This window comes from Saimiri boliviensis, chromosome 14 (genome assembly GCF_048565385.1).
Source record: "Saimiri boliviensis isolate mSaiBol1 chromosome 14, mSaiBol1.pri, whole genome shotgun sequence".
In the NCBI taxonomy this organism is placed as follows: Eukaryota; Metazoa; Chordata; class Mammalia; order Primates; family Cebidae; genus Saimiri; species Saimiri boliviensis.
The window spans coordinates 71,487,013-71,513,758 of NC_133462.1; the positions used below are offsets into that span (position 1 = coordinate 71,487,013).

Here is a 26,746-nt window from a genome sequence, read left to right on the forward strand (position 1 = left end):
CCCTTTTCGGACTCGCCCACTCGCACCCGAGTGAATAAATAGCTTTGCTGCTCACACAGTCTGTTTGGGTTGACTCTTTGATCAGATGCACACTTAACAGAAATGTTGCACTGTTTCTCCAACCCCAGGTGTGATCCATTCTTCCGGTATAGGAAGACAAGATCCCGGGATACAGAAAGCCCTCTGACAAGGAAGAGGGTCTAAGTGAGCTGGTTAACACAAGCTGCAGACGGCAAAACTAAAAGAGCACCTTGTAACACGTGCCCACGGGGGCTTCAGGATCTGTAAACATTCACCCCTAGATGCTGCTGTGGCGTTGGAGCCCTATAGTCTACCCATCTGTAGGCTCCCTGGGAGGTTTGAGCAGCGGGACACTGAAGAAGCAAGCCACATGCCCATCACATGCCCTGTGAGGGGGACAAGGGAACTTCTCCCGTTTCAATGGGATCCATAATCAAATGTTATCAGGTTCTCTAAGTGATTCTGTGTACACCACGTGGTGCCTTTCTACCTCCTTTCATGGACATTGATTTCTCTTTTCATACTTTGCTAGCTGTTGTAAACCAAATATAAAATTCTAAGGCCCCCAAACATCTGAATGGACCTCCCCTTCGGCCAGGGCACTCTAACCCTTAATCTGAAAGACAGTTTCAGGGCATTAAGGGAGGTGGGTGTTGGACATGCTTTTTTTTTTTTTTGAGATAGAATCTCACTCTCTTGCCCAGGCTGGAGTGCAGTGGTGTGATCTCAGCTCACTGCAACCTCCGCCTCCTGTGTTCAAGCAATCCTCCTGCCTCAGCCTCCTAAGTGGCTGGGATTACAGGTGCGTGCTACCACACCTGGCTAATTTTTTGTATTTTTAGTAGAGATGGGGTTTCACCATGTTTGCCGGGCTGGTCTCGAACTCCTGACCTCATAATCTGCCCACCTCAGCCTCCCAAAGTGCGGATTACAGGCATGAGCCACCGCCCCCGGCCAGACATGCCTTATTATACCTCTCCAGCATCGACATTCAACACAGACCTTAAGTCTGATAAGAAACATTTACAGTCTATTTTCTCTGTAGCCGGCTCACTAGAGGCTTCATCTGTATGTTAAAACTTTAGTCTCCACAACCTCTGTCACAACTCAGACATTTCTATTAATAACCTCAGCCAATTGCCAATTAGAGAAATTTTTAATCTACCTATAACTTGGAATCTCCTGCTTCAAGTTCTCCTGCCTTTCTGGACCCAGCCAATGTGTATCTTAAATGTATTTGACTAATGTCTCATGTCTTTCTAAAATGTATAAAACCAAGTTGCACCCTGAACCTTGGGCACATGTTCTCAGGATCTCCTGAGGGCTGTGTCACAACCCAGAGTTTGATTTTCTTTTTTCTATTTTCTTTTTTTGTTTTTGTTTTTTTTTTTTTTTGAAGAGGAGTTTCGCTCTTGTTACCCAGGCTGGAGTACAATAGCACAATCTCGGCTCACTGCAACCTATGCCTCCTGTGTTCATGTGATTCTCCTCCCTCAGCCTCCCAAGTAGCTGGGATTACAGATGCACACCATCACACTCGGCTAATTTTTTGTATTTTTAGTACAGACAGGTTTTCACCATGTTAGCCAGACTGGTCTTGAACTCCTGACCTCATTATCCACCCACCTCCGCCTCCCAAAGTGCTGGGATTACAGGTATGAGCCACTGCGCCTGGCCAGAGTTTGATTTTCTTCATTGACACTCTCGAGATTCTTGTTTGTTGAAACCATGTCTTAGACATCTTCCATTCTTCACAGTGCGTAGCAAATTCTGGAAGTTCTTCCTACTCTATCACAGTGGGTATCTGGCAAAGGCCACAAGCAATAGATTGAGTTTATATAGGGAACAGGAAAAGGAAGTAATACATAATTTATGTGGAAAAATGGAATTAAACATTATGAAACAAAATAAATTTGCATCATCTTTAGCTCCCTGAGAGCTAAATTTAGTGTTGAATGTTTATATCTGTTATTTGAGCCAAAGATGATGAAGCCAGAGCTGTGGGCCAAGACCTAAAGAACTGTCCTCGTGGAAAGCACTTTCACAGTGTCTGTAAACTGCTTAATAATAAGACTTGGCATGTTTTTGCCTGTTAGTGATTCACTACCTAGAATAGATTTTATTCATTTTATTTTGGGACAAATACAGGAATCTTGGCTTGCTCTTCTAGATGCCAATTTTGAGGTATATTAGGAAGCCAGGTACATGAGAGACATGAAAAATTGAAGACAGAAAGTTACCTGGGATCTTACCAAATTTGATTGGTTTGTTCAGACAGGGTCTTGCTCTGTTACCCATGCTGGAGTACAGTGGCATGATCACAGCTCACTGCAACCTTGACTTCCTGAGCTCAAGTGAGCCTCCCATCTTAGCCTCCTGAGTAGCTGGAACCACAGGTATGTGCCACCCTGCCCAGCTAATTTTTGTATTTTTGGTAGAGATGGGGTTTCATAATGTTTCCCAGGCTGGTCTCAAATTCCTGAGCTCAAGCAATTAGCCTTCCCAGGCCTTCCAGAATGCTTGGATTACAGGCATGGCCACCATGCCCAGCCCTTACCAAGTTTACATCGTATTTGTTTACTTATATTTTCTTCTTTTGTTGTTTACTTCTGTATTTGTCTTGTTGGATGGAATTATAAGGTTTAGAGTGAATTTCTTTTTTTTTTTTTTTTTTTTTTGAGACAGAGTTTCGCTCTTGTTACCCAGGCTGGAGTGCAATGGCGCCATCTGGGCTCACCGCAACCTCCGCCTCCTGGGTTCAGGCAATTCTCCTGCCTCAGCCTCCTGAGTAGCTGGAATTACAGGCACGCGCCACCATGCCCAGCTAATTTTTGTATTTTTAGTAGAGACAGGGTTTCACCATGTTGACCAGGATGGTCTCAATCTCTTGACCTCGTGATCCACCCGCCTCAGCCTCCCAAAGTGCTGGGATTACAGGCTTGAGCCACTGCGCCCGGCTAGAGTGAATTTCTTAGTCTTGATTCTGCAGTCCAACAGACTGTTAGGATTTCACTTCTTTTCCATTTGCTTAGGAGTGTTTTTCTTCTGATTATGTGATTGATTTTAGAGTAAGTGCCACGTGGTGATGAGAGGAATGTATATTTCATTGCTTTGTAGTCAAGAGTTCTGTGGGTATCTACCAGGTCCATTTGGTACAGTGCTGAGTTCAGGTCCTAAATATCTTTGTTAATTTTCTGTCTTGATGCTCTAATATTGTCAGTGGGGTATTAAAGTCTCCCAGTTATTAAGTGGGAGTCTAAGTATCTTTGAAGGTCTCTAAGAACTTGTCTTACAAATCTGGGTGCTCCTGTGTTGAATGCATATATATTTAGGATAGTTAGCTCTTCTTGTTGAATTGAACCCTTTTCCATTACATAATGGAAAGGTCTTTTTTGACCTTTGTTGGTTTAAAGTCTATGTAGTCAGGAATTAGGATTACAATCCCTGCTTTTTTCTTTTTTTTTCCATTTGCTTGGCAGATTTTCCCTCATCCCTTTATTTTGAGCCTGTCTGTGTCATTGCATGTGAGATGGGTCTCTTGAAGACAGCCTACCAATTGATCTTAAAATACTGTGTCTTGGCCGGGCGCGGTGGCTCAAGCTTGTAATCCCAGCACTTTGGGAGGCCGAGGCGGGCGGATCACGAGGTCGAGAGATCGAGACTATCCTGGTCAACATGGTGAAACCCCGTCTCTACTAAAAATACAAAAAATTAGCTGGGCATGGCGGCACGTGCCTGTAATCCCAGCTACTCAGGAGGCTGAGGCAGGAGAAGTGCCTGAACCCAGGAGGCAGAGGTTGCGGTGAGCCGAGATCGCGCCATTGCACTCCAGCCTGGGTAACAAGAGCGAAACTCCGTCTCAGAAAAAAAAAAAAATACTGTGTCTTTTAATTGGGCCATTTAACCCATTTACATTTAAGGTTAGTATTGTTATGTGTGGATTTGATCCTGTCATCATGATGTTAGCTATTTATTTTGCAGACTTGTTTATATGATTGCTTTATAGTGTCATTGGTCTGTGTACTTCAGTGTGTTTTGTAGTGGCTGGTAATGGTTTTTCCTTTCTATATTTAGTACTTTCTTCAGGAGCTCTTATAAGGCAGGTCTGGTGGTATCAAATTCACTCAGCATTTGCTTGTCTGAAAAGGATCTCATTTCTCCTTCACTTATGGAACTTAGTTTGGCCAAATGTAAAATTCTAAGTTGGAATTTCTTTTCTTTAAAAATGTTGAGGGCTGGGTGTGGTGGCTCATGCCTGTAATGCCAGCACTTTGGGAGGCCAAGGTGAGCGGATCATGAGGTCAGGATATCGAGACCATCCTGGCTGGGCATGGTGGAGGGCACCTATAATCCCAGCTACTCAGGAGGCTGAGGCAGGGGAATCACTTGAACTCAGGAGACTTGCAGTGAGCTGAGATAGTGCCACTGCACTCCAGCCTAGCAACAGAGCAAGACTCCATCTCAAAAAAGAAAAAAGAATGTTGAATATTGGGTCCCCAGTCTCTTCTGGCTTGTAGGGTTTCCGCTGCAAGGTCCACTGTTAGTCTGATGGGCCATGTTGCCCAGACTGGTCTTGAACTCCTGGGTTCAAATGATCCAACCATGTTGGCCTCCCAAAGTATTGGGATTACAGGTGTGAGCCATTGTGCCTGGCCAATATTATGAAGTTTCATAAAGGTTCCAACACAGTTTCCTGTCAGACAGGTGCTAACTAAATATTGTTGAGTAATCAAATCCTATATAATATAGAAGAGGAAGGTGAGAAACCCTAGGATTTAAAAACAATTTTTTTTTTTTTTTTGAGACAAAGTCTCACTTTGTCACCCAGGCTGGAGGGCAGTGGTATGATCTTGGCTCACTGCAACCTCCACCACCACCCAGGTTCAAGTAATTTTCCTGCCTCAGCCTTCTGAGTACCTAGGACTACAGGCATATGCCACCATGCCCAGCTAATTTTTTTTGTATTTTAGTTGAGATAGGATTTCACTGTGTTGCCCAGGCTGGTCTCAAACTCCTGAGCTCAGGCAATACGCCCACCTCGGCCTCCCAAAGTGCTAGGATTACAGGCATGAGCCACCACACCCAGCCCAAAATGCTTTTCATAAATACTGTATCCTACCACATAATGCAGTAGGGATACAGAGAATCCTGTAATCATTTATTCAACAAATGAATAACCAAATAATCTGTTTTTGAACACCTCCAGTGATTGAAACTTAATATTGCCCAAGACAGCCCTGCTGTTCTAAACTCTTATTATTATTAGATATACCTCTGCTTTTCTACACCTCTATTTGCTATATCCTCTGAGGCTATACAGAGGTCTCAAATTCCTGAGCTAAAGCAATTAGCCTAGGATCCTCCATGAATATCTTTCATATATTTTAGGCCATCATGTTTTCCATGTCTTTGCTATCTAGGCCAGATGTCTCCAACCCTTTTAGCAGTCCTTCAAATTATAGTTTTAATCTATTCCAGCTGCCCTCTTTCAAATATATACCTGTTCATCACTGTGTCTTTTAAAATGTAATACTCAAAACTGAACAAAATGTTCTGGGTGTGATGTGATCAGGGCAAAGTAGAGGAAGAAGTATTGTCACTTTTATTCTGCCCATTACAGTTCTATCAACACACACCACATTAGATTTTTACAGCCACATTAAACTGTTGACTCATATTAAAATTATAATAAACTAAAATCCCCATTCTCTAATGATATAATGTAAGATACTGCATGTGTTAACTTAACCTTGGCTTGATCCATGGGGAATTTGATAGAACTTCCTCATCTTAAATATCCTTGCTAGATTTTAATTCTTGAGATCCTTTTAGTTCCATCTCTATTATTCAGTACATCTCCCATCTCCTATTCTTTATTATTCAGTACATCTCTCTCTTTTTTTTTTTTTTTTTTTTCCTGCTATGTAGTCTTGCTCTGTTGCCCAGTCTGGAGTGCAGCGGTGCAATCTTGGCTCACTGTAACCTCTTCCCCAGGTTCAAGTGATTTTTCTGCCTCAGCCTCCCGAGTAGCTGGGACTACAGGTACACACCACCACACCCAGCTAATTTTTGTATTTTTAGTAGAGACAGGGATTTCACGGTGTTAGCCAGGATGGTCTCGATATCCTGACCTCATGATCTGCCCACCTTGGTCTCCCAAAGTGCTGGGATTACAGGCATGAGCCATCACACCCAGCCCTCCTATTTTCAAAGCAATATGAAAGGTTCTGAAAAGACTGTAAAAGTAGAGTGTTCCAAGTAACTAATAACTGGTTGAGTCCGTAAATGCTTTAGGAGTTCAGAAGAGAGAGATCGTTTAGTGGGGAAGTCAGAGATTAGTGTTAGGAAGTAATGATAATCCTCCAATTTGTTTAGTTTTACAATGTTTTTTTTGTTTTTTTTTGTTTTTGTTTTTGTTTTTTTGAGACGGAGTTTCGCTCTTGTTGCCCAGGCTGGAGTGCAATGGCGCGATCTCGGCTCACTGCAACCTCCGCCTCCTGGGTTCAGGCAATTCTCCTGCCTCAGCCTCCTGAGTAGCTGGGATTACAGGCACACGCCACCATGCCCAGCTAATTTTTTGTATTTTTAGTAGAGACGGGGTTTCACCATGTTGACCAGGATGGTCTCGATCTCTTGACCTCGTGATCCACCCGTCTCGGCCTCCTAAAGTGCTGGGATTACAGGCTTGAGCCACCGCACCTGGCCTAGTTTTACAATGTTACTACCCTTCACAGTCCCAGCGCCTGTAGTCCCAGCTACTCGGGAGGCTGAGGCAGGAGAATTGCTTGAACCCAGGAGGTGAAGGTTGCAGTGAGCCGAGATCGTGCCATTGCACTCCAGCCTGGGTAACAAGAGCGAAACTCCGTCTCAAAAAAAAAAAAAAAAAAAAAAAAAAGAAATCTCAGCTGCTAGCTTGCCTCGCCAGACATCATCTCCACGAAAAAAGATACTCCTATTTTATCTAGAGAAGATGCTTTCAGCCCTTTCGCCCCACCTAGTTGCTTTCTAGCTCTTCCTGATTTCCTTTATAGCATTTACCACAATCTAAACTAATTTTTACTTATTATCTGTCGTTTCACACGTGCTCAACAAAGGAATAGACTTACGGTCACTGTTACCTCTACTGTTGATTGTTCAGTACCTGGCTGGGTGCTGTGGCCCACACCTGTAATCCCAGCACTTTGGGAGGCCAAGGCAAGTGGATCACCTGTGGTCAGGAGTTTGAGAGCAGCCTGGCCAACATGGTGATCTTGACAACTGGCCAATTCAGAAAATTATCACCTGAGTCCATCTGCTTCACTCTATGAACAGAATTCTCTATCTATAAATAGTGAACTAAACCTAATTTTTTTTCTTTTTTTTTGAGACGGAGTTTCACTCTTGTTACCTAGGCTCGAGTGCAATAGCATGATCTCGGCTCACCGCAACCTCCGCCTCCTGAGTTCAGACAATTCTCCTGCCTCAGCCTCCTGAGTAGCTGGGATTATAGGCACGCGCCACCATGCCCAGCTAATTTTTTGTATTTTTAGTAGAGACGGGGTTTCACCATGTTGACCAGGATGGTCTCGATCTCTCGACCTCGTGATCCACCCGCCTCGGCCTCCCAAAGTGCTGGGATTACAGGCTTGAGCCACCGCGCCCGGCTCAAACACTTTTTTAAAAGCTGGTTAATAACAAAGAGCTAGGATTAAATAATTTATTTTTTAAAAACCTTTTCTCATAAATCTGTTTCATCAGCATATATAATAACATATGTATTCTTAATTGAAGTAGAAACATGTTTTAAATTACTGGGAAAAACAAGAGTGAGATTCCAGGAACAATTGTGCCCTAAAGAAATCTGGTTTAAAAGATAGGAATGCTGATTGAACAACTGACCTGAATTGTCAATTGGAACTAAACTTATTTCTCATTTCTCCACCTAAATAGAGGAAAACAAATATAACATATTAAGTTTATAAGTTCTCCAGACATCAAAATTGGTCCGATTGATAAATCAAGTTAAATTATTTAATTCTATTTTCTATTCCTAAATATAATAACTAAATATAAATCACTGCTCAACAATGAATAAAATTGGAACTCTAATTCTATCCAATTAGTTTTAAAATGTATTATTTTGGAACTAAGTCTTTCTCGTAGCTAAGTAAATGAAACTTCTGGTACTTTCTGGTGTTTTTTTTTTTTTTTCTTTCATTTTTCTTTTTTTTCCTGAGACAGGGTTTCACTCCTATCACCTAGGCTGTAGTGCAGTGGCTCGCTCTTGACTCACTGCAACCTCTGCCTCCCAGGCTCAAGCGATTCTCCTGCCTCAGCCTCCCAAGTAGCTGGGACTACAGGCGTATACCAGGACACCCGGCTAATTTGTATTTTTGTAGAGATGGAGTCTCATTCTGTTGCCCAGGCTGATCTCAAATTCCTGAGCTTAAGCAATCCACCCACCTCGGCCTCCCAAAGTGCTGGGATTACAGGTGTGAGCCACCACGCCCGGCCAAATGAAACTTTCTTTTAAGGAACAAGTGCATTTTTAACAGATTCTGGAACTCGGCTTGCATAGTAGTCATAATTTCTCAGTGTGGCCAGGACTCCTGCAGAGTTCATATGCTTCACATCCTTGTGGTACTGAAGAACATTCCCATGGATATCAGTTAACTTGCCTATAGAAAAACATCAATCAATCAATCAAAGTTAGTGGCTAATTGGACTGTGGTTTTTCTAGTTATTACTAAGTGCCTTTTGCTTCCTTATCCAATAGTAGCCAATAAATTCTGGATAAAATAAGATAATGAGTGTCATAAAGGTTAAGTTTTAATTCACTTCAAATTTAAGACTATAGAACAATTTTAACTAACTAAAGGATATAAAATTATTTTTTCTCTGATTAAGATTAATTTTATTTAGCAATTTCAATCTGTATTTCTTGGTATCAATTTCTATACTCCTGAGGCATTTTTCTTTTGATAATACTCCATCACTACTCCCATTTCCAAAAATGTTTTTCTTCACTCTATTATTTAATATTAATAATTTAATTGGTAAAAGATTAAAGGATATTAATAAAATATAATTCTATTATATTGCAGTTTCATTTCACATCCCAGTAAGAATTGACTGTGAAGAAGTACAGTTTATTTTTTATTTTTTTTATTTTTTTAAATTTTTTTTTGAGACGGAGTTTCGCTCTTGTTACTCAGGCTGCAGTGCAATGGCGCGATCTTGGCTCACCGCAACCTCCGCCTCCTGGCTTCAGGCAATTCTCCTGCCTCAGCCTCCTGAGTAGCTGGGATTACAGGCACACGCCACCATGCCCAGCTAATTTTTTGTATTTTTAGTAGAGACAGGGTTTCACCATGTTGACCAGGACGGTCTCGATCTCTTGACCTCGTGATCCACCCGCCTCAGCCTCTCAAAGTGCTGGGATTACAGGCTTGAGCCACCGCGCCCGGCCGAAGAAGTACAGTTTAATATCCGCGTCATATAATATGCTAAGCTATTGATAAAATAATATATTAGGAGAAATAAAAAATAAAGTGTTGTTTATTGCCAATTTTTAAATCTGACAAGGATTTTAAAAGACACTGCTTACTAAGGGTAGATGTGAACTGATGTCTATTGAAAATTGAAAAATTATCTTAGTATGTATTTATTTGCAATGTATTTTCAGTCGGATTAAAAAAAAATTCTAACTGTATGATCTTTAAAACCAGTACTGAGATATTCACCAATATTGGCTTAAAAGAGACTAAGTGAAGTGACACTAATGATGATGAACATTTTGCTTTACAAGAAAAAAATTTTTACTTTATAAGAAAAAAATCCTGAAAACACTTAAACCATAAATAGGCTGGCACAGTGGCTCATGCCTGGAATCCCAGGACTTTGGGAGGCTAAGGTGGGAGGATTGCTTGAATCTATGAGTTCAAGACCAGCTTAGGCAATATGACAAAACACCATTGCTACAAAAAGTACCAAAATTAGCCAGGCATAGTGGCCCATGCCTGTAGTCCCAGCTACCTGGAGGGGTAAGATGGGAGGATGGCTTGAGCCCAGGAGTTCAAGGCTGCAGTGAGCCATGATCATGCCACTGCATTCCAGCCTGGACAAGAGAGACCCTGTGTCAAAAAAAAAATAATAATAATAAAATAAAATAAAATAAAATAAAAAAGCCTATAGGCCAGGCGCAGTCGCTCATGCCCGTAATCCCAGCACTTTGGGAGGCCGAGGCAGGCAGATCAGCTCAGGTAATGAGTTTGAGCCCAGCCTGGCCGACATGGTAAAACCTGTCTCTACTAAAAATACAAAAAATTAGCTGGACATGGTGGCATGCACCTGTAGTCCCAGCTACTTGGGAGGCTGAGGCAGGAAAATCACTTGAACCCGAGAGGCAGAGGTTGCAGTGAGCCAAGATCATGCCACTGCACTGCAACCTGGGGGACAGAGGGAGACTCCATCTCAAAAAAAAAAAAAAAAAAAAAAAAAAAAGGCCGGGCGCGGTGGCTCACGCCTATAATCCCAGCACTTTGGGAGGCCTAGGCGGGTGGATCACGAGGTTAGGAGATCAAGACCATCCTGACCAACATGATGAAACCCCGTCTTTTTTTTTTTTTGAGACAGAGTTTCGCTCTTGTTACCCAGGCTGGAGTGCAATGGCGCGATCTCGGCTCACCGCAACCTCCGCCTCCTGGGTTCAGGCAATTCTCCTGCCTCAGCCTCCTGAGTAGCTGGGATTACAGGCACGCGCCACCATGCCCAGCTAATTTGTATTTTTAGTAGAGATGGGGTTTCACCATGTTGACCAGGATGGTCTCAATCTCTTGACCTCGTGATCCACCCGCCTTGGCCTCCCAAAGTGCTGGGATTACAGGTTTGAGCCACCGCGCCTGGCCCAAAACCTGGTCTTTTTTTTTTTTTAAAAAAAAGGCCATAAATAAGGGCTAACTTAACTGTATGTAGATCAAAGTTTGAAAAAAGAGATTATAACTAAAGTAAAACTTGCTGAAAATCTACTCTCTCATCCATCTATCATATGAGGGGTTTGGACTGAATAATCTCTAAGCTTCCTTCCAGCTTTTATGTCATAAGGGTCTAAGTAAAATAATATTACTGAAATATTATCTTTTAGCATGCTATAATTGCATAACAACTATGAATTTCCCAAAATAAAACAGACTAACCTCCCACAGCATGTAAAATAACTTCTGGAGCACAAGTATCCCACTTCTTACATCCAGGACTTGCAAATACATAAGCAGAGGCTTTGCCTTCAATCAGCTGAATAATCTGTAAGGGTAAAAATAAGAACTATCCGTTGATAATTGAAAGAATAATAGAAAATCATGAAAAAACTGAGGTACAGATAAGAAAAATTGCTTGTTTCTATCATGGATATTTAATCAGTTCCTCTATTATTAAACTTAGGTTAAAGCCTTTAGCAGATTTAAATTATACCATTATTATGAAGAAATACAGAGAATAAATGCATAATAATATAGTGATATGAAGAAAATACAATGGTCAAAAAAGCTACAAAGAGGATATCTGAACTATTTCTATCTTCCAAGTTAACATAAAATAACATGTTCCTTTTATTCATTTTTTTTAAGTGTAAAAGCAATTACATTTATTGCAGAATTAATTAAAGTTTTTTTAAACATCTAAAAAATTGACCATTATTAGAGGCTGTTCTCGGTGGCTCACTCCTATAATCCCAGAACTTTGGGAGGCTGAGGCAGGTGGATTACTTGCAGCCAGGAGTTTGAGATCAGCCTGGCCAACAGAGCGAAACACCATCGCTACTAAAACTATAAAAAATTAGCTGGGTGTGGTGGTACACACCTGTAATCCCAGCTACTTGGAAGGCTGGGGCATGAGAATTGCTTGAACCTGGGAGGTGGAGGTTGCAGTGAGCCAGGATCTTGCCATTGCACTCCAGCTTGGGCAATGAGAGCAAGACTCCATCTGAAACAAACAAATGAACAAAAACCCTTTTGTTTATTTTTCTTTTTTTGAGATGGAGTTTCACTCTTGTTGCCCAGGCTGGAGTGCAATGGTGCGATCTTGGCTCACTGCAACATCTGCCTCCCAGGTTCAAGCAATTCTGCTGCCTCAGCCTCCTGAGTCCCTGGGATTATAGGCACGTGCCACCACACCAGGCTAGTTTTGTATTTTCAGTAGAGATGGGGTTTCTCCATGTTGGTCAGGCAGGTCTTGAACTGCTGACCTCAGGTGATCCACCCGCCTTGGCTTTCCAAAATGATGGGATTATAGGCATGAGCCACTGCCCGGCCCCCTTTAGTTTTTTAAACTCCCATTTTTTATTATTATTAGTAAATGCCTTTAGAAAACCTAAAAATAATTACTTCTAATGCATAGGTGAGGAGAAATAAATTCCATTCAATTCATTAAACATATATTACCTTCCCTGTGCTACACACACGTGTGAAATACAAACGTATCAGGCAGTACAATACATGCAGTTCCATATCACTAGAGCTGAAGTATGAGTTGGATGATGGGAGATGAGGCTTGGGAGGGTCCAAGGACCAAGATTATAGAAGGCCTTACAATCCTTGCTAATAGGCTTCTATTTTAAATTGTGATGGGGAGTCATCTGAGGATTTGAGCCACAGGAGTAGTTTTGCATTTTTTTTTTTTTTTTTTTTTTTTGAGACGGAGCTTTGCTCTTGTCACCCAGGCTGGAGTGCAATGGCGCGATCTCAGCTCACCGCAACCTCCGCCTCCTGGATTCAGGCAATTCTCCTGCCTCAGCCTCCTGAGTAGCTGGGATTACAGGCACGCGCCACCATGCCCAGCTAATTTTTTGTATTTTTAGTAGAGACCGGGTTTCACCATGTTGACCAGGTTGGTCTCGATCTCTCGACCTTGTGATCCACCCGCCTCGGCCTCCCAAAGTGCTAGGATTACAGGCTTGAGCCACCGCGCCCGGCCAGTTTTGCATTTTTAATTGGAAGACTGGATTGAACAGGCAGAACACTTTGGAAGCTGTTGGAACAGTTGGGTGAGGGATGATGATAGGTTTTAACTATAGTACTAGCAATTGATATGGACAAGAGGAGACGTTGGAAGTATTCAAGAAGATGTGTAAGTAGGACCAGATTGATAGGATATGAGGGAGGAATGAAGGAGTCTAGGATGACTTTCAGGTATTTGGCTGGATCAGTTAGGAAAATGGTGCTATTAGCCAAATAGTAAAACAGAGAAAGGAACACTTCCAGAGGTGGGTAGAAAGAGGATGAACTCAAACTGGACACGCTGAATTTGAGATACCTGAGGGATGTCATCATGATGATATCCAGGGACAATCAGATGAGAAGAGATCAGGGCTAGGGATGTAGATCAAATTGTGTCCCATTTCATAATTCTCTCAGCAGGTTGGAAACCTGGATGAAAGAATGGGGGAAATAGATAGGAAGTGGGCAGGCAGGCCCGAGCTTAAGTCTCCAGAAGGTCTAGGAAATAATCTAAGAGGGTCCTTGGGAAAACAAGGTCTTTGGCAAGAAGCATAAGTCTTATCCTGATGACTTTTATTAACACTGAACTCTCTCAGATTAAAAAAAAAAAAACCACTTGACTCTTAAATTTTTAAAATTTAGCCGGGCGCGGTGGCTCAAGCCTGTAATCCCAGCACTTTGGGAGGCCGAGGTGGGTGGATCACGAGGTCAAGAGATCGAGACCATCCTGGTCAACATGGTGAAACCCCGTCTCTACTAAAGGTGCAAAAAATTAGCTGGGCATGGTGGCGCGTGCCTGTAATCCCAGCTACTCCAGAGGCTGAGGCAGGAGAATTGCCTGAACCCAGGAGGCGGAGGTTGCGGTGAGCCGAGATCGCGCCATTGCACTCCAGCCTGGGTAACAAGAGCGAAACTCCGTCTCAAAAAAAAAAAAAAAAAAAAAAATTTAAATACTGCTGAAATGTACAAATTATAATCCTTACTCCCATCTCTTTAAACTCTTATTTGATGTTTTTAAAAGTTCAGTATTTCAACAACTCACTTGCATTTCAGAGCAGATGACAGACCTTTTTCATACCTTATTTCCTGCTCCTCCTACACGCAGCACATCATCGGGGTTCATGGCAGTAACACAGTCCGTAACCAGCTTGTTGCTATGGGATCGGGTAGTTGTGATAATGTGTTTCCCAGCAGGGACTTCTTTCAGCTGAAACCCAAAGGCACCTAAACCTAAAACTCCCCAGATTGTCCTCCCCAACACAGCATCTGGTCCTGCCTATGTAAACAAGTGAAACAACAAAACTTGTGATTATTTGGAGAAGAATGTTAGCCATAGATGGAATATTTCATATTAGCATCATGATTAAAAAAATAAAAACACAATCATTTTATAAAGTACAAGAACAATATCACTGACAAAGAATTTTTCCTGAGAGACTCTGCCGATTATTATGATTATTGTTCTGGTTAATAGTTTCAAAGAACGTTTGGTTTGCCCATTCTGAAAGTAAGTGAAATAGAGAAAAGGAAAAAAAAAAAAAGAAGTTTGGTTATTCCCTGGAATCCTTATAAACTGATTACTGTTTCTAATGTATTGAAACATCATAAACTTATTACTGTTTCTCTGAATCATGTAGTGATCTGTTTGTTGTATTTGAAAATGGCCATTTTCAGAAGGTACTAAGATCCCCAGGAAATGAAATACCATGCATTGATTACGACTCTTTATTATCCACGAAATATTAAAAAGCATGTTGCTACTGCAATAGGTAATGATGACAATGTATTTTACTGCTATGGAGATAGGGCAACTGAATAGGCCAACACAATATTGATGAAGTAGGTACTGTCATCCTTAAAGATGAGAAAAATGAAATATGGAATAATTAAGTAATCTGGCTAAAGGCTCTAGGAAGTTTATTACCCAAAATTGGCTCATCTGTCTTCAAAGATGGTATTCTTCAACACTAAATTAAACTACCTAAGTTTACTTGCCAAAATGTCATCAAACACATCATCTTATTTGTCCTACAGCAGTACCCTGGGTGCTGTTATTGTGAAATATGCTTGTGCTGCAGGTTGGGTTCCCTGAGAAGCAGACTCTGAGACAAGTGGTATGTTTGTTAGGAAATGCGCTTGGTATCAACACCTGTTGAAGGAGGAGGGCATGGGCAGAGGGAAGAAATAAACTGTGATACAGGCACAACAATAGCTGACCCTGTGGGGAGCTGTTCCTATGGTAGCTCTGGAGCTACAATAGCCTTTCAGGGTTGTCCCAAATTGGGATGAAATAGCAGGTCTTTGAACTCCTGCAATAATCAGTCACTGGAAATGGACTGCCTTGGGAAGAGGTGTGGCCCTGGGTGAGACAGCTCTCCATAGATAGGGCAATCGCAAAAGAGTCTGATGGCAAATGTGGCAACAAAAGAGCCAAAGAACAGGCACTGCGTGCTCGGTATATGTTAATGTGCTTCCTCTGTTCCCACCTGCATTTACACTACAGGAGAGGCTTGGCATCTGAAAAGTATAGATGGCCTCTATTGCTGAGACTAATTCTACCCTCCTAAGAAACCTATTTATTAATGCAGTTATTCTGGAAAAAAAAAAAAAAGGAAAGTAAACAGTGGACACAAATATTTTGAGCCCTAAAAGGTCATATTCCCTCTATAAATGAACATCTAGGCAAAAAGGATGGGATCAAGGACTCTAGTGTCTTGGTGTGACAAATGCAGTCCCAGGATGCAGCTGGCTTGCCTTCTGTGCTCCTGACTCTCAGGACCTATAATCCCATCACTTTGGGAGGCCAAGGTGGGCGGAACATGAGGTAAAGAGATCAAAACCATCCTGGCTAACATGATGAAGCCCCATCTCAACTAAAAATACGAAAGAAAGGCCGGGCACGGTGGCTCACGCCTGTAATCCTAGCACTCTGGGAGGTCAAGGCAGGTGGATCACAAGGTCAGGAGTTTGAGACCAGCCTGACCAACATGGTGAAATCCCATCTCTACTGAAAATACAAAAAATGGCCAGGCACGGTGGCTCATGCCTGTCATCCCAGCATTTTGGGAGGTTGAGGCAGGTGGATCATCTGAGGTCAGGAGTTCTAGACCAGCCTGGCCAACATGTCAAAACCCATCTCTACTAAAAACACAAAAATTAGCTGGGCGTGGTGGCACGTGCCTGTAATCCCAGCTGCTTAGGAGGCTGAGGCAGGAGAATCGTTTAAACCCGGGAAGCGGAGGTCACAATAAACCAAGATTGTGCCATTGCATTCCAGCCTGGGCAACAAGAGTGAAACTCCATCTCAAAAAAAAAAAAAGAAAAATAGTAAAGAAAATACAAAAAAATTAGCTGGGCATGGTGGTGCACACCTGTAATCCCAGCTACTCAGAAGGCTGAGGCATAAGAATCATTTGAACCTGAGAGGCAGAGGTTGCAGTGAGCAGAGATCACGCCACTGCATTCCAGCCTAGGCAACAGGCAAGACTCTATCTAAAAAAAAAAGAAGTACAAAAATTAGCCAGGCATGGTGGCACATGCCTGTAATCATAGCTACTAGGGAGGCTGAGGCAGAGAATTGCTTGAACCCAGCAGGCGGAGATTGCACCACTGCACTCCAGCCTGGGTAACAGAGTGGGACTTCATCTCAAAAAAAAAAAAAAAAACTGGCTTCAATATAAAACTGGTTTGCATTTCTTCATGCTATTTCCTTTAAGTGCCTACCAATTTCAGTATATGTCGGAAGCAATAATAAAGTTTGAATTGCAAAGTATTTTCTCTGGCTTAGGAGGGCAATATAAAGTAATACAGTAGCAACGTTTGGATTTGAGTTTGAATCCCAGCTCTGCTATTTACCATCTGGGTGACCACAGGCAAGTTAATTGCCTCAGTTTCCTCTTTAAAATGGAGACAATAGTTTCCTCAAAGGGCCGTAGTGAGTATTGAATGAAAGAATACATTTGAAACCCTTGAGCCTGGCAGCATACAGTAAATTCTTAATAAATTTTAGCTATTATGGTGATGATGACTATTTAAAATTGAATCTTTAGCCTGAATACCACCAACACAGCTGAACAACTTTCCTACTTCCATTTATTGTAGTGAGTTTTAAGGCATAAGCAAGAGAAGCAAAAGAAAGGATAAAGAGAGTGCACAGAAGGGGAAGTGATACAGAGAGAGGTAATGAAGAGAAGCAGCACAGGAGAAAATGAACTGGTAAGTGGGTGGGATGCACAGTGACCACCTGGGGTACTCTAAGTTGCCTACCTCTTTTCTACCTGCTAGTGGAGCCAAAACCTTAGCTATTTTTCTCACCTTTGCTTCATTCCTGTGTTCCCTTAACTGCTGCTTTTCATTGTTCTGTGGAAAATGAATACAGTTTTTCTAATCTCAGAAAGAAGTGGTCAAAATTATTAACTCCTAAGCACTTAGATTTTTTTCTTGATGAAAGGTACCATGCATTACAATGCTTTCTATGAATTAAATGCCCCTTTCTAAAGTAATAGTCTTGCCTGGCACGGTGGCTCACACCTGTAATCCCAGAACTTTGGGAGGCCAAGGTGGGCGGTTCACGAGGTCAAGAGTTTGAGACCGGCCTGGCCAATATGGTGAAACCTCGTCTCTACTAAAAATGCCAAAAAAAAAAAAAATTAGGCATGGTGGCGCACGCCGGTAATCCCAGCTACTTTGGAGGCTGAGGCAGAGGAATGAATCCCTTGAACCCAGGAGGCGGAGGTTTCAGTGAGCCGAGATCGCACCACTGCACTTCAGCCTGGGTGACAAAGTGAGATTCTGTCTCAAAAAAAAAAAAAAAAAAAAAAAGTGCAATAGTCTTAACTTAAAGTTTACATAAAAACCACAAACTTGTGTCTGCATATAACAGTATGAACATTAAAATCATGTTTGAAGAATTAATAGACATGAGCAATTTAACCCAAGAGACTTTCTCAATAACATATAACTATGTTGGTAAATCCTAAGAAACACATGACTCCTTAAATAAAATTTATAATCATATGAACAACAGAAAAAAACAAATTTATATTAGAAATAAAGATTAACCCTGCTTTCAACTCAGAGTGGAAAATCAGAAGTAATATTGCCCACTCTGATTATTTTGTTTTTCTAAAGTTCTATCAAGGTCTCATTAATATAAATACCTTAACTACTTTATCTCAACAATTTTCTATAAAATTTAATGTAATTTAATGGTATATTCTTATTCTTGCTTTGAAATTACACTAGTCTCTTGCTTCTATGGAAGGCAATTTCTCTGATATATAATAGAAAATCAAAGCAGATTAAAAGAGACAAGAGAAAAGAGGGCACGAGCACAATAAGTTCTGTTACCAACACGAACTGTAATTCAGGCACTATGCAACATTACCTGGAAAACAACATGGCTAGCATCTTTTCTTGGTTGAAATGGTTCATTTCTTTAATGTGTTTCAAGAACCAATCGTACATCAGGTGTCTTGAGGCCCAAGCTAATCAAGAACCGTATCAGTAATTCTCTAATATTTATATTTGAATCATAAGGAATTTAAAAATAGATAATGCATACAGTATTATCTGTGTATATACACATACATATATTTACATGCCCAGTACCAATGCCACCAAAGATTTTGATTCAATAGGTCTCGGGAATGGCCTGGGAATCCATATTTTAAAAAGTTTCTCGGCCGGGCGCAGTGGCTCAAGCTTGTAATCCCAGCACTTTGGGAGGCTGAGGCGGGTGGATCAGATCGCAAGGTCAAGAGATCGAGACCATCTTGGTCAGCATGGTAAAACCTCGTCTCTACTAAAAATACAAAAAAATCAGCTGGGCATGGTGGCACGTGCCTGCAATCCCAGCTACTCAGGAGGCTGAGGCAGGAGAATTGCCTGAACCCAGGAGGCGGAGGTTGCGGTGAGCCGAGATTGCGCCATTGCACTCCAGCCTGGGTAACAAGAGCGAAACTCTGTCTCAAAAAAAAAAAAGGTTTCTCAACAGTTAATAGCATAGCTAAAAAATGTTGAAGATAATAAATAAAATTTTAAAAGTGAAAAGTTCCCCAGATGATTCCATGTGCAACCAAGCTAAAAACTACTCGCTTAGATAACATGAACAATCATATAACACTATAATTATTTATCTAATGAAATAACTTTGTATTACTTGTAGTAATACCTCATAGTTGTAATATGGCTGGTTAATAATTCCTGCTATGGCTTTTCCTTCGTAAGCAATTCCAATAAGAACTGTTACATTATCAAGAAGACCTGAAAAGAAGAAATAAATGTCAATTATATAAGTTGCTCATGTTATGACTCATCATTATTACATCAACTGCTCAAAGTTATTTTTGCAGTTAAGCTGTTCACAGATGAAGGGAGAGTGAGTGAGACAGGCATGGGATGGTGGAGGTGGCAGAGCACGAGCTACACAGCTGTGCTGGTTATCATTTTTCTACCCCATTAAAGCTGGGGGTTCAGTATAGGTTTCACTTTGATAACACTGGTTTACTATGTTAGTTATTCTCATCTGGGAGACATTAGAAGTGTGGGGCTGGTAGAGTATGTGGGGAGTGGTATTTGAAAAGATGAATTTCCTTCCTCTGTCTTGATAATCAGTGATGTATGATAACCATGACCACAAATGTAGCTTTAGGGCAAAACGTAACACATGATACTAGCTTTCCATACAACATACAAAACAGCAAATATTTACAACTAAATATCATGTCCTTGTCCTACTGCTGTCAAATACGAATACAAAAGATATATCAACCTTCAGTATACTCCTTGGTTCCATCCAGAGGATCAACCCAGACCACAAGCTAAAATTAAAACGAGAGAAGGAAAATATCTAAATCAAGCGTACAAAATTCTAAAAATTGATTAAATGAATCAAAACTACTTTTTTTTTCCTTTTTGATATAGATGGCTTAAGTTAATGTCATCTGTTTTTAAATAGTACAAAAACCACATTCTTTTGTAATCATGGAAGAATTCCATTTGAATAAGAGGAAAGTCTGACTTAAGAATTTTCAACATGAAATGCTTAACTAGTAAGTTTGTTGTCATCTGAACACCAAGTACAATGAATATACTGATCTCTAGTTCACGGTACAGGGAAAATTTGTAAAGTGGCATAAAAAATGTTTTGAGCATGTATAGCTGCTACTCATTTTTATATATAAGTGCTGATTTTTAAAAAACGACAGTCTGGGAGCCACAGTGACTCAGGCCAGTTGCCCTGGCACATGAGAAGGTGAGGCTACGCATTTGAGGCCAGCCTGGGCAACACAGAAACCACTCATCTATCAAAAAAAAAAAAAAACAGTCTGATTATCTTAAGGGCATAGTACATATAATCCAGTGAAAAATGAACAATTAATAAAACCGGTAGTAGATTTAAAAGGAAAATTCCTTCTGTTTAGGACATTTAACATGATTTGGGATTTGCTGCTTTAAACACCAGAATTATAAAATGATGTGAATTTGTGGGTGCGGGCAGGTTTCTGATGGAGGGCACCATGTCTCATTTTCTTTGTTTCCTCCATACCACAGAGCAACGTGTCTTACTCATAGTAAGTCTCCAGTGAATATGCATTAAATGATTAAAAATTGGCCGGGCACGGTGGCTCAAGCCTGTAATCCCAGCACTTTGGGAGGCCGAGGTGGGTGGATCACGAGGTCAAGAGATCGAGACCATCCCGGTCAACATAGTGAAACCCCGTCTCTACTAAAAATAAAGAACATTAGCTGGGCATGGTGGCACGTGCCTGTAATCCCAGCTACTCGGGAGGCTGAGGCAGGAGAATTGCCTGAACCCAGGAGGCGGAGGTTGCGGTGAGCCGAGATCGCGCCATTGCACTCCAGCCTGGGTAACAAGAGCGAAACTCTGTCTCAAAACAAAACAAAACAAAACAAAACAAACAAACAAACAAACAAAATGATTAAAAATTAGAAAACTGGCTGGGCGTGGTGGCTCTCGCCTGTAATCTCAGCACTTCGGGAGGCCGAGGCAGGTGGATCACCTGAGGTCAGGAGACCAGCCTGGCCAACATGGTTAAACCCTGTCTTGAAAAAAAAAAAAAAAAAAAAAAAAAATTAGAAAACTGAAGAAGTTACGGTGGCTAACTGAAGTCACAGATTTAACTTAAGCAACTATAAAAAGCAAGCAGGATGATATGTATGGCCTTCTAAAAATATAAGGTACCAACCTGTTTTATAGCCTTCTATCCCTAATTACCAATGAATGTTTTACTACCAAATCTACTAAATAACAAATTAGATTTTCTTCCTAAAAGTATTTTTTATTTTTAATGAGACAGGGTCTCACTCTTGTTGTCCAGGCTGGAGGGTATGTGTAAAACCGTACAAGGTAAGAACAAGGTAGGAAACTCACACTTCCCAATTGCAAAACATAATACAAAGCAAGAAAGTATGGTATTGGCATAAGGATAGACATACAGACCAATGTAACATAACTGAGAGTCCATAATGAAACCCATAACCCATACATCTTTTTTTTTTTCCCTTTGAGACGGAATTTTGCTCTTGTTGCCCAGGCTGGAGTGCAATGGTGCAATCTTAGCTCACTGCAACCTCTGCCTCCTGGGTTCAAGCGATTCTCTTGCCTCAGCCTCTTGAGTAGCTGGGATTATAGGCGCATGCCTGGCCAATTTTGTATTTTTAGTCAAGACGGGATTTCTCCATGTTGGTCAGGCTGGTCTTAAACTCCCGACCTCAGGTGATCTGCCTGCCTCAGCCTCCCAAAGTGCTGGGATTATAGGCGTGAGCCACCGCGCCAGGCATGAAACCCATACATCTATGGTCTGCTGATTTTTTTTTTTTTTTTTTTTTTGAGACGGAGTTTCGCTCTTGTTACCCAGGCTGGAGTGCAATGGCGCGATCTCGGCTCACCGCAACCTCCGCCTCCTGGATTCAGGCAATTCTCCTGCCTCAGCCTCCTGAGTAGCTGGGATTACAGGCACGTGCCACCATGCCCAGCTAATTTTTTGTATCTTTAGTAGAGACGGGGTTTCACCATGTTGACCAGGATGGTCTCGATCTCTCGACCTCGTGATCCACCCGCCTCAGCCTCCCAAAGTGCTGGGATTACAGGCTTGAGCCACCGCGCCCGGCTAGTCTGCTGATTTTTTAACAAGTGTGCCAAGGCCATTCAACTGGGGAAAAAAATAATCTCTTTAAGAGATGGTGCTGGGGCTGGGCACAGTGGCTCAGGCCTGTAATCTCAGCACTTTGAGAGGCTGAGGCAGGCAGATCACAAGGTCAAAAGATCAAGACTATCCTGGCCAAAATGGTGAAACCCCATCTCTACTAAAAATATAAAAATTAGCTGGGCATGGTGGCTCGTGCCTGTAATCCCACCTACTCAGGAGGCTGAGGCAGGAGAATTGCTTGAACTAGGGAGTTGGAGGTTGCAGTGAGCCAAGATCCCACCACGGTACTATAGCCTGGGGACAAAGCAAGACTCTCTCTCAAAAAAAAAAAAAAAAAAAAAAAAAGAAAAGATGGTGCTGGTTGCTGCCTTAACCTCCCTGGGCTCAGATGATCCTCCCACTTCAATCTCCCAAGGAGCCGAGACTACAAAAGCGCACCATCATACCTGGCTAATTTTTGTATTTTTTGTAGAGACAGAGTTTCACTATGTTCCCCAAGCTGGTCTTGAACTCCTAGGCTCAAATAATCCAACTGCCTTGGCCTCCCAAAATGCTGGGATTACAGGTATGAGTCACCATGCCTGGCCCTAAAAGTATTTTAAATCATGGTTTCAGAACGGAAAGGAAATCAACAGGATGAGAAACTGAACTCTAAATTAACAGGTCGTACAATCCATATGGTTGCCTAATACGTCCATGTTGGCTTTGAAACATCAAGTTTCTGGTTGCCCCTATTTTATAACTACCAATTTTCATCTTACAGGCACATTTTATTTTATTTACTATGACAAAAAGCACAGGTTAGTAGAGAGTAGAATATAAATATAGATCATACATCTTCTTCTTTAATAGCACGGTACTGCGATGGGCATGGTTGCTTCAGTATTTCCTCCCACTGACCATCTTCAATCAGCTCTTGATCCACTTCCTCAGAAGGCAGATCCTAAAGCAGAGATAACCCTAATGGTTACTGAAGCTGTTCAGTGTTTACAGAGAAATGCAGCATCACAGTTTTTACTAATTCTTCCGGTGTACCATTTATGTTTACAGCTTTTAAAGCAAACCTTAAAAATTTACAAAAACAACCATATGTGGCTCATCAAAGTTGATTAAATGGTTCCAACATCATTATCCTGAACAGAGTTTAAAAAGAAAATTTTTTCTTCTTTTTTTTTTTTTTTTTTTTTTTTGAGATGGAGTTTCGCTCTTGTTACCCAGGCTGGAGTGCAATGGCGCGATCTCGGCTCACCGCAACCTCCGCCTCCTGGGCTCAGGCAATTCTCCTGCCTCAGCCTCCTAAGTAGCTGGGATTACAGGAACACACCACCATGCCCAGCTAACTTTTTGTATTTTTAGTAGAGACGGGGTTTCACCTTGTTGACCAGGATGGTCTCGATCTCTCGACCTCGTGATCCACCCGCCTCAGCCTCCCAAAGTGCTGGGATTACAGGCTTGAGCCACCGCGCCCGGCCCTTTTTCTTTTTTTAATCTTTCTTCTTTTTTTTAAAGACAGGTTTCACCATGTTGGCCAGGCTGGTCTTGAACTCCTGACCTCAGGTGATCCGCCTGACTTGGCCTCCCAAAGTGCTGAGATTACAGGCATGAGCCACCACGCCTGGCCAAAAAGCAAAGAATTTTTAAGTATTATACACTCATTTAAACAAGTGTCTCTGGCAGCAGATAGTTCTCTGTATTATATGAGATGTCAATTTCCTCACTTTCAAAGTGTTATAGTCTTTGGATAAGTATGCAAATCAGCCTAATTTTAAAAACAAACCAGCAAACAAACAAACAATAAAACCATTTTATTCCAAAATTCTAGAACTCTGCTCATCTTATAGTTTGTATGCTGGGTATAACAGTAACTGTTATCTTCCATCGTCAATAATGAAGACATCTGGCCTAGAAATAGACCAAAATATCTTAAAATATTTCCCCCAAGTCCAAGAAATACAATAATTATATTTTTGTGTTTAAAATAATATAATGCTTGAAATCATAATAGTGGTATATAAATCAATAAAGTGTCAGTTATAAATCCATTTGGTAAGCAGGGATTTAAAAAAAATGTCTCTGACAACTCTTACCTCTTCCCCTATAATTGTTAGTTTGGGGAATTTCCGGGCCAATGAAGAACATATGCTCATCTGTACCAATCGGTCAGCTTTGGTCTGCAGGTCTGTTGCACAGGTCTATAACAAAGAATGCAAATTTTTGCAGAATGACTGAGAAGTAAGTTGTCCTCTGATTCCTTCTGCATCAGTGCCTACATAATTTACATTACATTGTCAGTTTTTAAAGTCATAGATCTTAACACCAAATGAATTAACTAGTTTCTTGACTTGGTTTTTCTAAAAGGATTAATAGTGGTTAAAGTTTGGAAAGGAGTTTTTTTTGTTTTGTTTTGTTTTTTTGAGACAGAATCTTGCTCTTGTTCCCCAGGCTGGAGTGCAATGGTGGGATCTCGGCTCACTGCAACCTCCAACTCCCAGGTTCAAGCAATTCTCCTGCCTCAGTCTCCCAAGTAGCTGGGATTACAGGCACCTGCCACCAAGTGACGGCTAATTTTCGTATTTTTAGTAGAGAGGGGGTTTTGCCATGTTGGCCAGGCTGGTCTCAAACTCCTGACCTCAGGTGATCCATCTGCCTTGGCCTCCCAAAGTGCTGCGATGATAGGCGTGGGCCGCCATGCCCAGCCTGAGGAAAGCTATTCTCTTTTCTTCTCTAAGATAAATATTTCCTGTTCTATCAACATAGCTCCAGACCTTATTGTTGGAACCTTGTGTGACAAACTGATTTTGCTGTTTTTTAAAAATAAGGTACCAACAAGGGGATATAAAGTACTAGAAATGCCTGAGCATACAGAAGACAATGAGAATATCACCTTTTCTCCTGACTTGGCACTATACATCCCTGTTCCTTTCTAGCTACCTGTGTTTCAAAGTTATATGTCTAACATAGTTTCAACATAAGATCAACTTAAAGTAAGTGATGTTGAGGAAAAAGACCTCAAAAAAAAAAAAATTATCCAAAATACTGGCAATGGTGGCATGATGGATGCTTTTTGTTTACTTTTTGCTGTTTTTCTCCATTTCCTATTTTTCAAAATAGAAAAAACTTTATAAAAAATAAGATTAGTAGCCCTCTGAAAGCAGCAGTATTTTTTTGTTGGTTATTACTAAGCATATCTATGGTCAACTAAAACCTCTTTTTCAAACAAATTTGAATCAGATTTATCTTATATAACTTGAAGATGAATACAGGACTTTATATTATTCCTGTTATAATATCCTGTTCGATTTGGTCCACTTTTCTCAGAGGTTGCAACTATTTCTGAATACTTATTTTGTGATTAAATGTATTAACTAGCCTGCTCAGCTTTATCTTATTGACAAATTTGATAAGTATGTTTTCTGTATCATCCTCTTCCACTTCAGATAACACATTGGATATTTTTAAAAAACTGTGTGTTATTTAATAAAGAAAATAGTACACTGTCAGGAGCAGAGTCCTGTGATCAGCCAACAGTGATCCTTTTCCAGGATGAAAATGACTCATGAATTTAAATTTCTGGATAATGTTATTCATCTAGTTATGAATACACGTAACCATGGCTCAGGATGGGAGATGTTGGCCATATGACTAAAAATAGCTTGAATCTTTTTAAAATAGAAAATGACAGACTATAACAAATATTTTGCTTAAATCAAGATACCTCTATTTCCTCTATGAGCAGGCCCATTAATCTATCAAAAAAGAAAACAAGATTTATTTCATTTGTTCTTATGAGTTTTATTTTTATTTAATATTATTTATTTATTTTAGAGATAGGGTCTTACTGTGCTGCCCAGGCTGGAGTACAGTGGTGGGATTACAGTTCACTGCAGCCTCTAACTCCTGGGCTCAAGCAATTATCCCACTTCAGTTTCCCAAGTAGCCAGGACTATAAGCATGTCCCATTATGCCAGACGGGGTCTTGCTGTGTTGCCCAGGCTGATTTTTATGTTTACCTTTTTTTTTTTTTTTTTTTTTGAGACGGAGTTTCGCTCTTGTTACCCAGGCTGGAGTGCAATGGCATGATCTCGTCTCACCGCAACCTCCGCCTCCTGGGTTCAGGCAATTCTCCTGCCTCAGCCTCCTGAGTAGCTGGGATTACAGGCATGTGCCACCATGCCCAGCTAATTTTTTGTATTTTTAGTAGAGACGGGGTTTCACTATGTTGACCGGGATGGTCTCGATCTCTTGACCTCGTGATCCACCCGCCTCGGCCTCCCAAAGTGCTGGGATTACAGGCTTGAGCCACCGCGCCCGGCCTATGTTTACTTTTTAAAAGCAATTATGTTGAATGTTCTTTTGTTTTTTTTGAGATGGAGTTTTGCTCTCGTTGCCCAGGCTGGAGTGCAATGGCACAATCTTGGCTCACTGCAACCTCTGCCTCCTGGGTTCAAGCGATTCTCTTGCCTCAGCCTCCTGAGTAGCTAAGATGAGAGGTGCCCGCCACCACACCCTGCTAATTTTGTATTTTTAGTAGAGACAGGGCTTCTCCATGTTGGTCAGGCTGGTCTCAAACTCCCAATCTCA

At 41.3% G+C, this 26,746-nt stretch overlaps 1 protein-coding gene across 9 annotated transcripts in view; it reads right to left on the bottom strand.

Annotated features, from left to right (window-relative positions):
- Positions 1-1,555: 1,555 nt before the first annotated feature.
- Positions 1,556-26,746, bottom strand: part of BPNT1 (3'(2'), 5'-bisphosphate nucleotidase 1) — a 40,676-nt gene continuing 15,485 nt past the window's right edge. For 5 of the 9 annotated variants that reach the window (XM_074385215.1, XM_074385216.1, XM_074385211.1 and 2 more), the window contains 8 exons: positions 24,253-24,357; positions 23,001-23,108; positions 19,765-19,813; positions 19,165-19,256; positions 17,307-17,351; positions 14,071-14,268; positions 11,196-11,301; positions 8,175-8,678 (listed from right to left, as the gene is read on the bottom strand). In XM_074385215.1, the coding sequence (XP_074241316.1) occupies positions 8,530-8,678; positions 11,196-11,301; positions 14,071-14,268; positions 17,307-17,351; positions 19,165-19,256; positions 19,765-19,813; positions 23,001-23,108; positions 24,253-24,312 (807 nt within the window). In that variant the 5' untranslated portion in view covers positions 24,313-24,357 and the 3' untranslated portion in view covers positions 8,175-8,529. The other 4 variants (XM_074385213.1, XM_074385214.1, XR_012513567.1 and 1 more) reach the window with 4 other exon arrangements.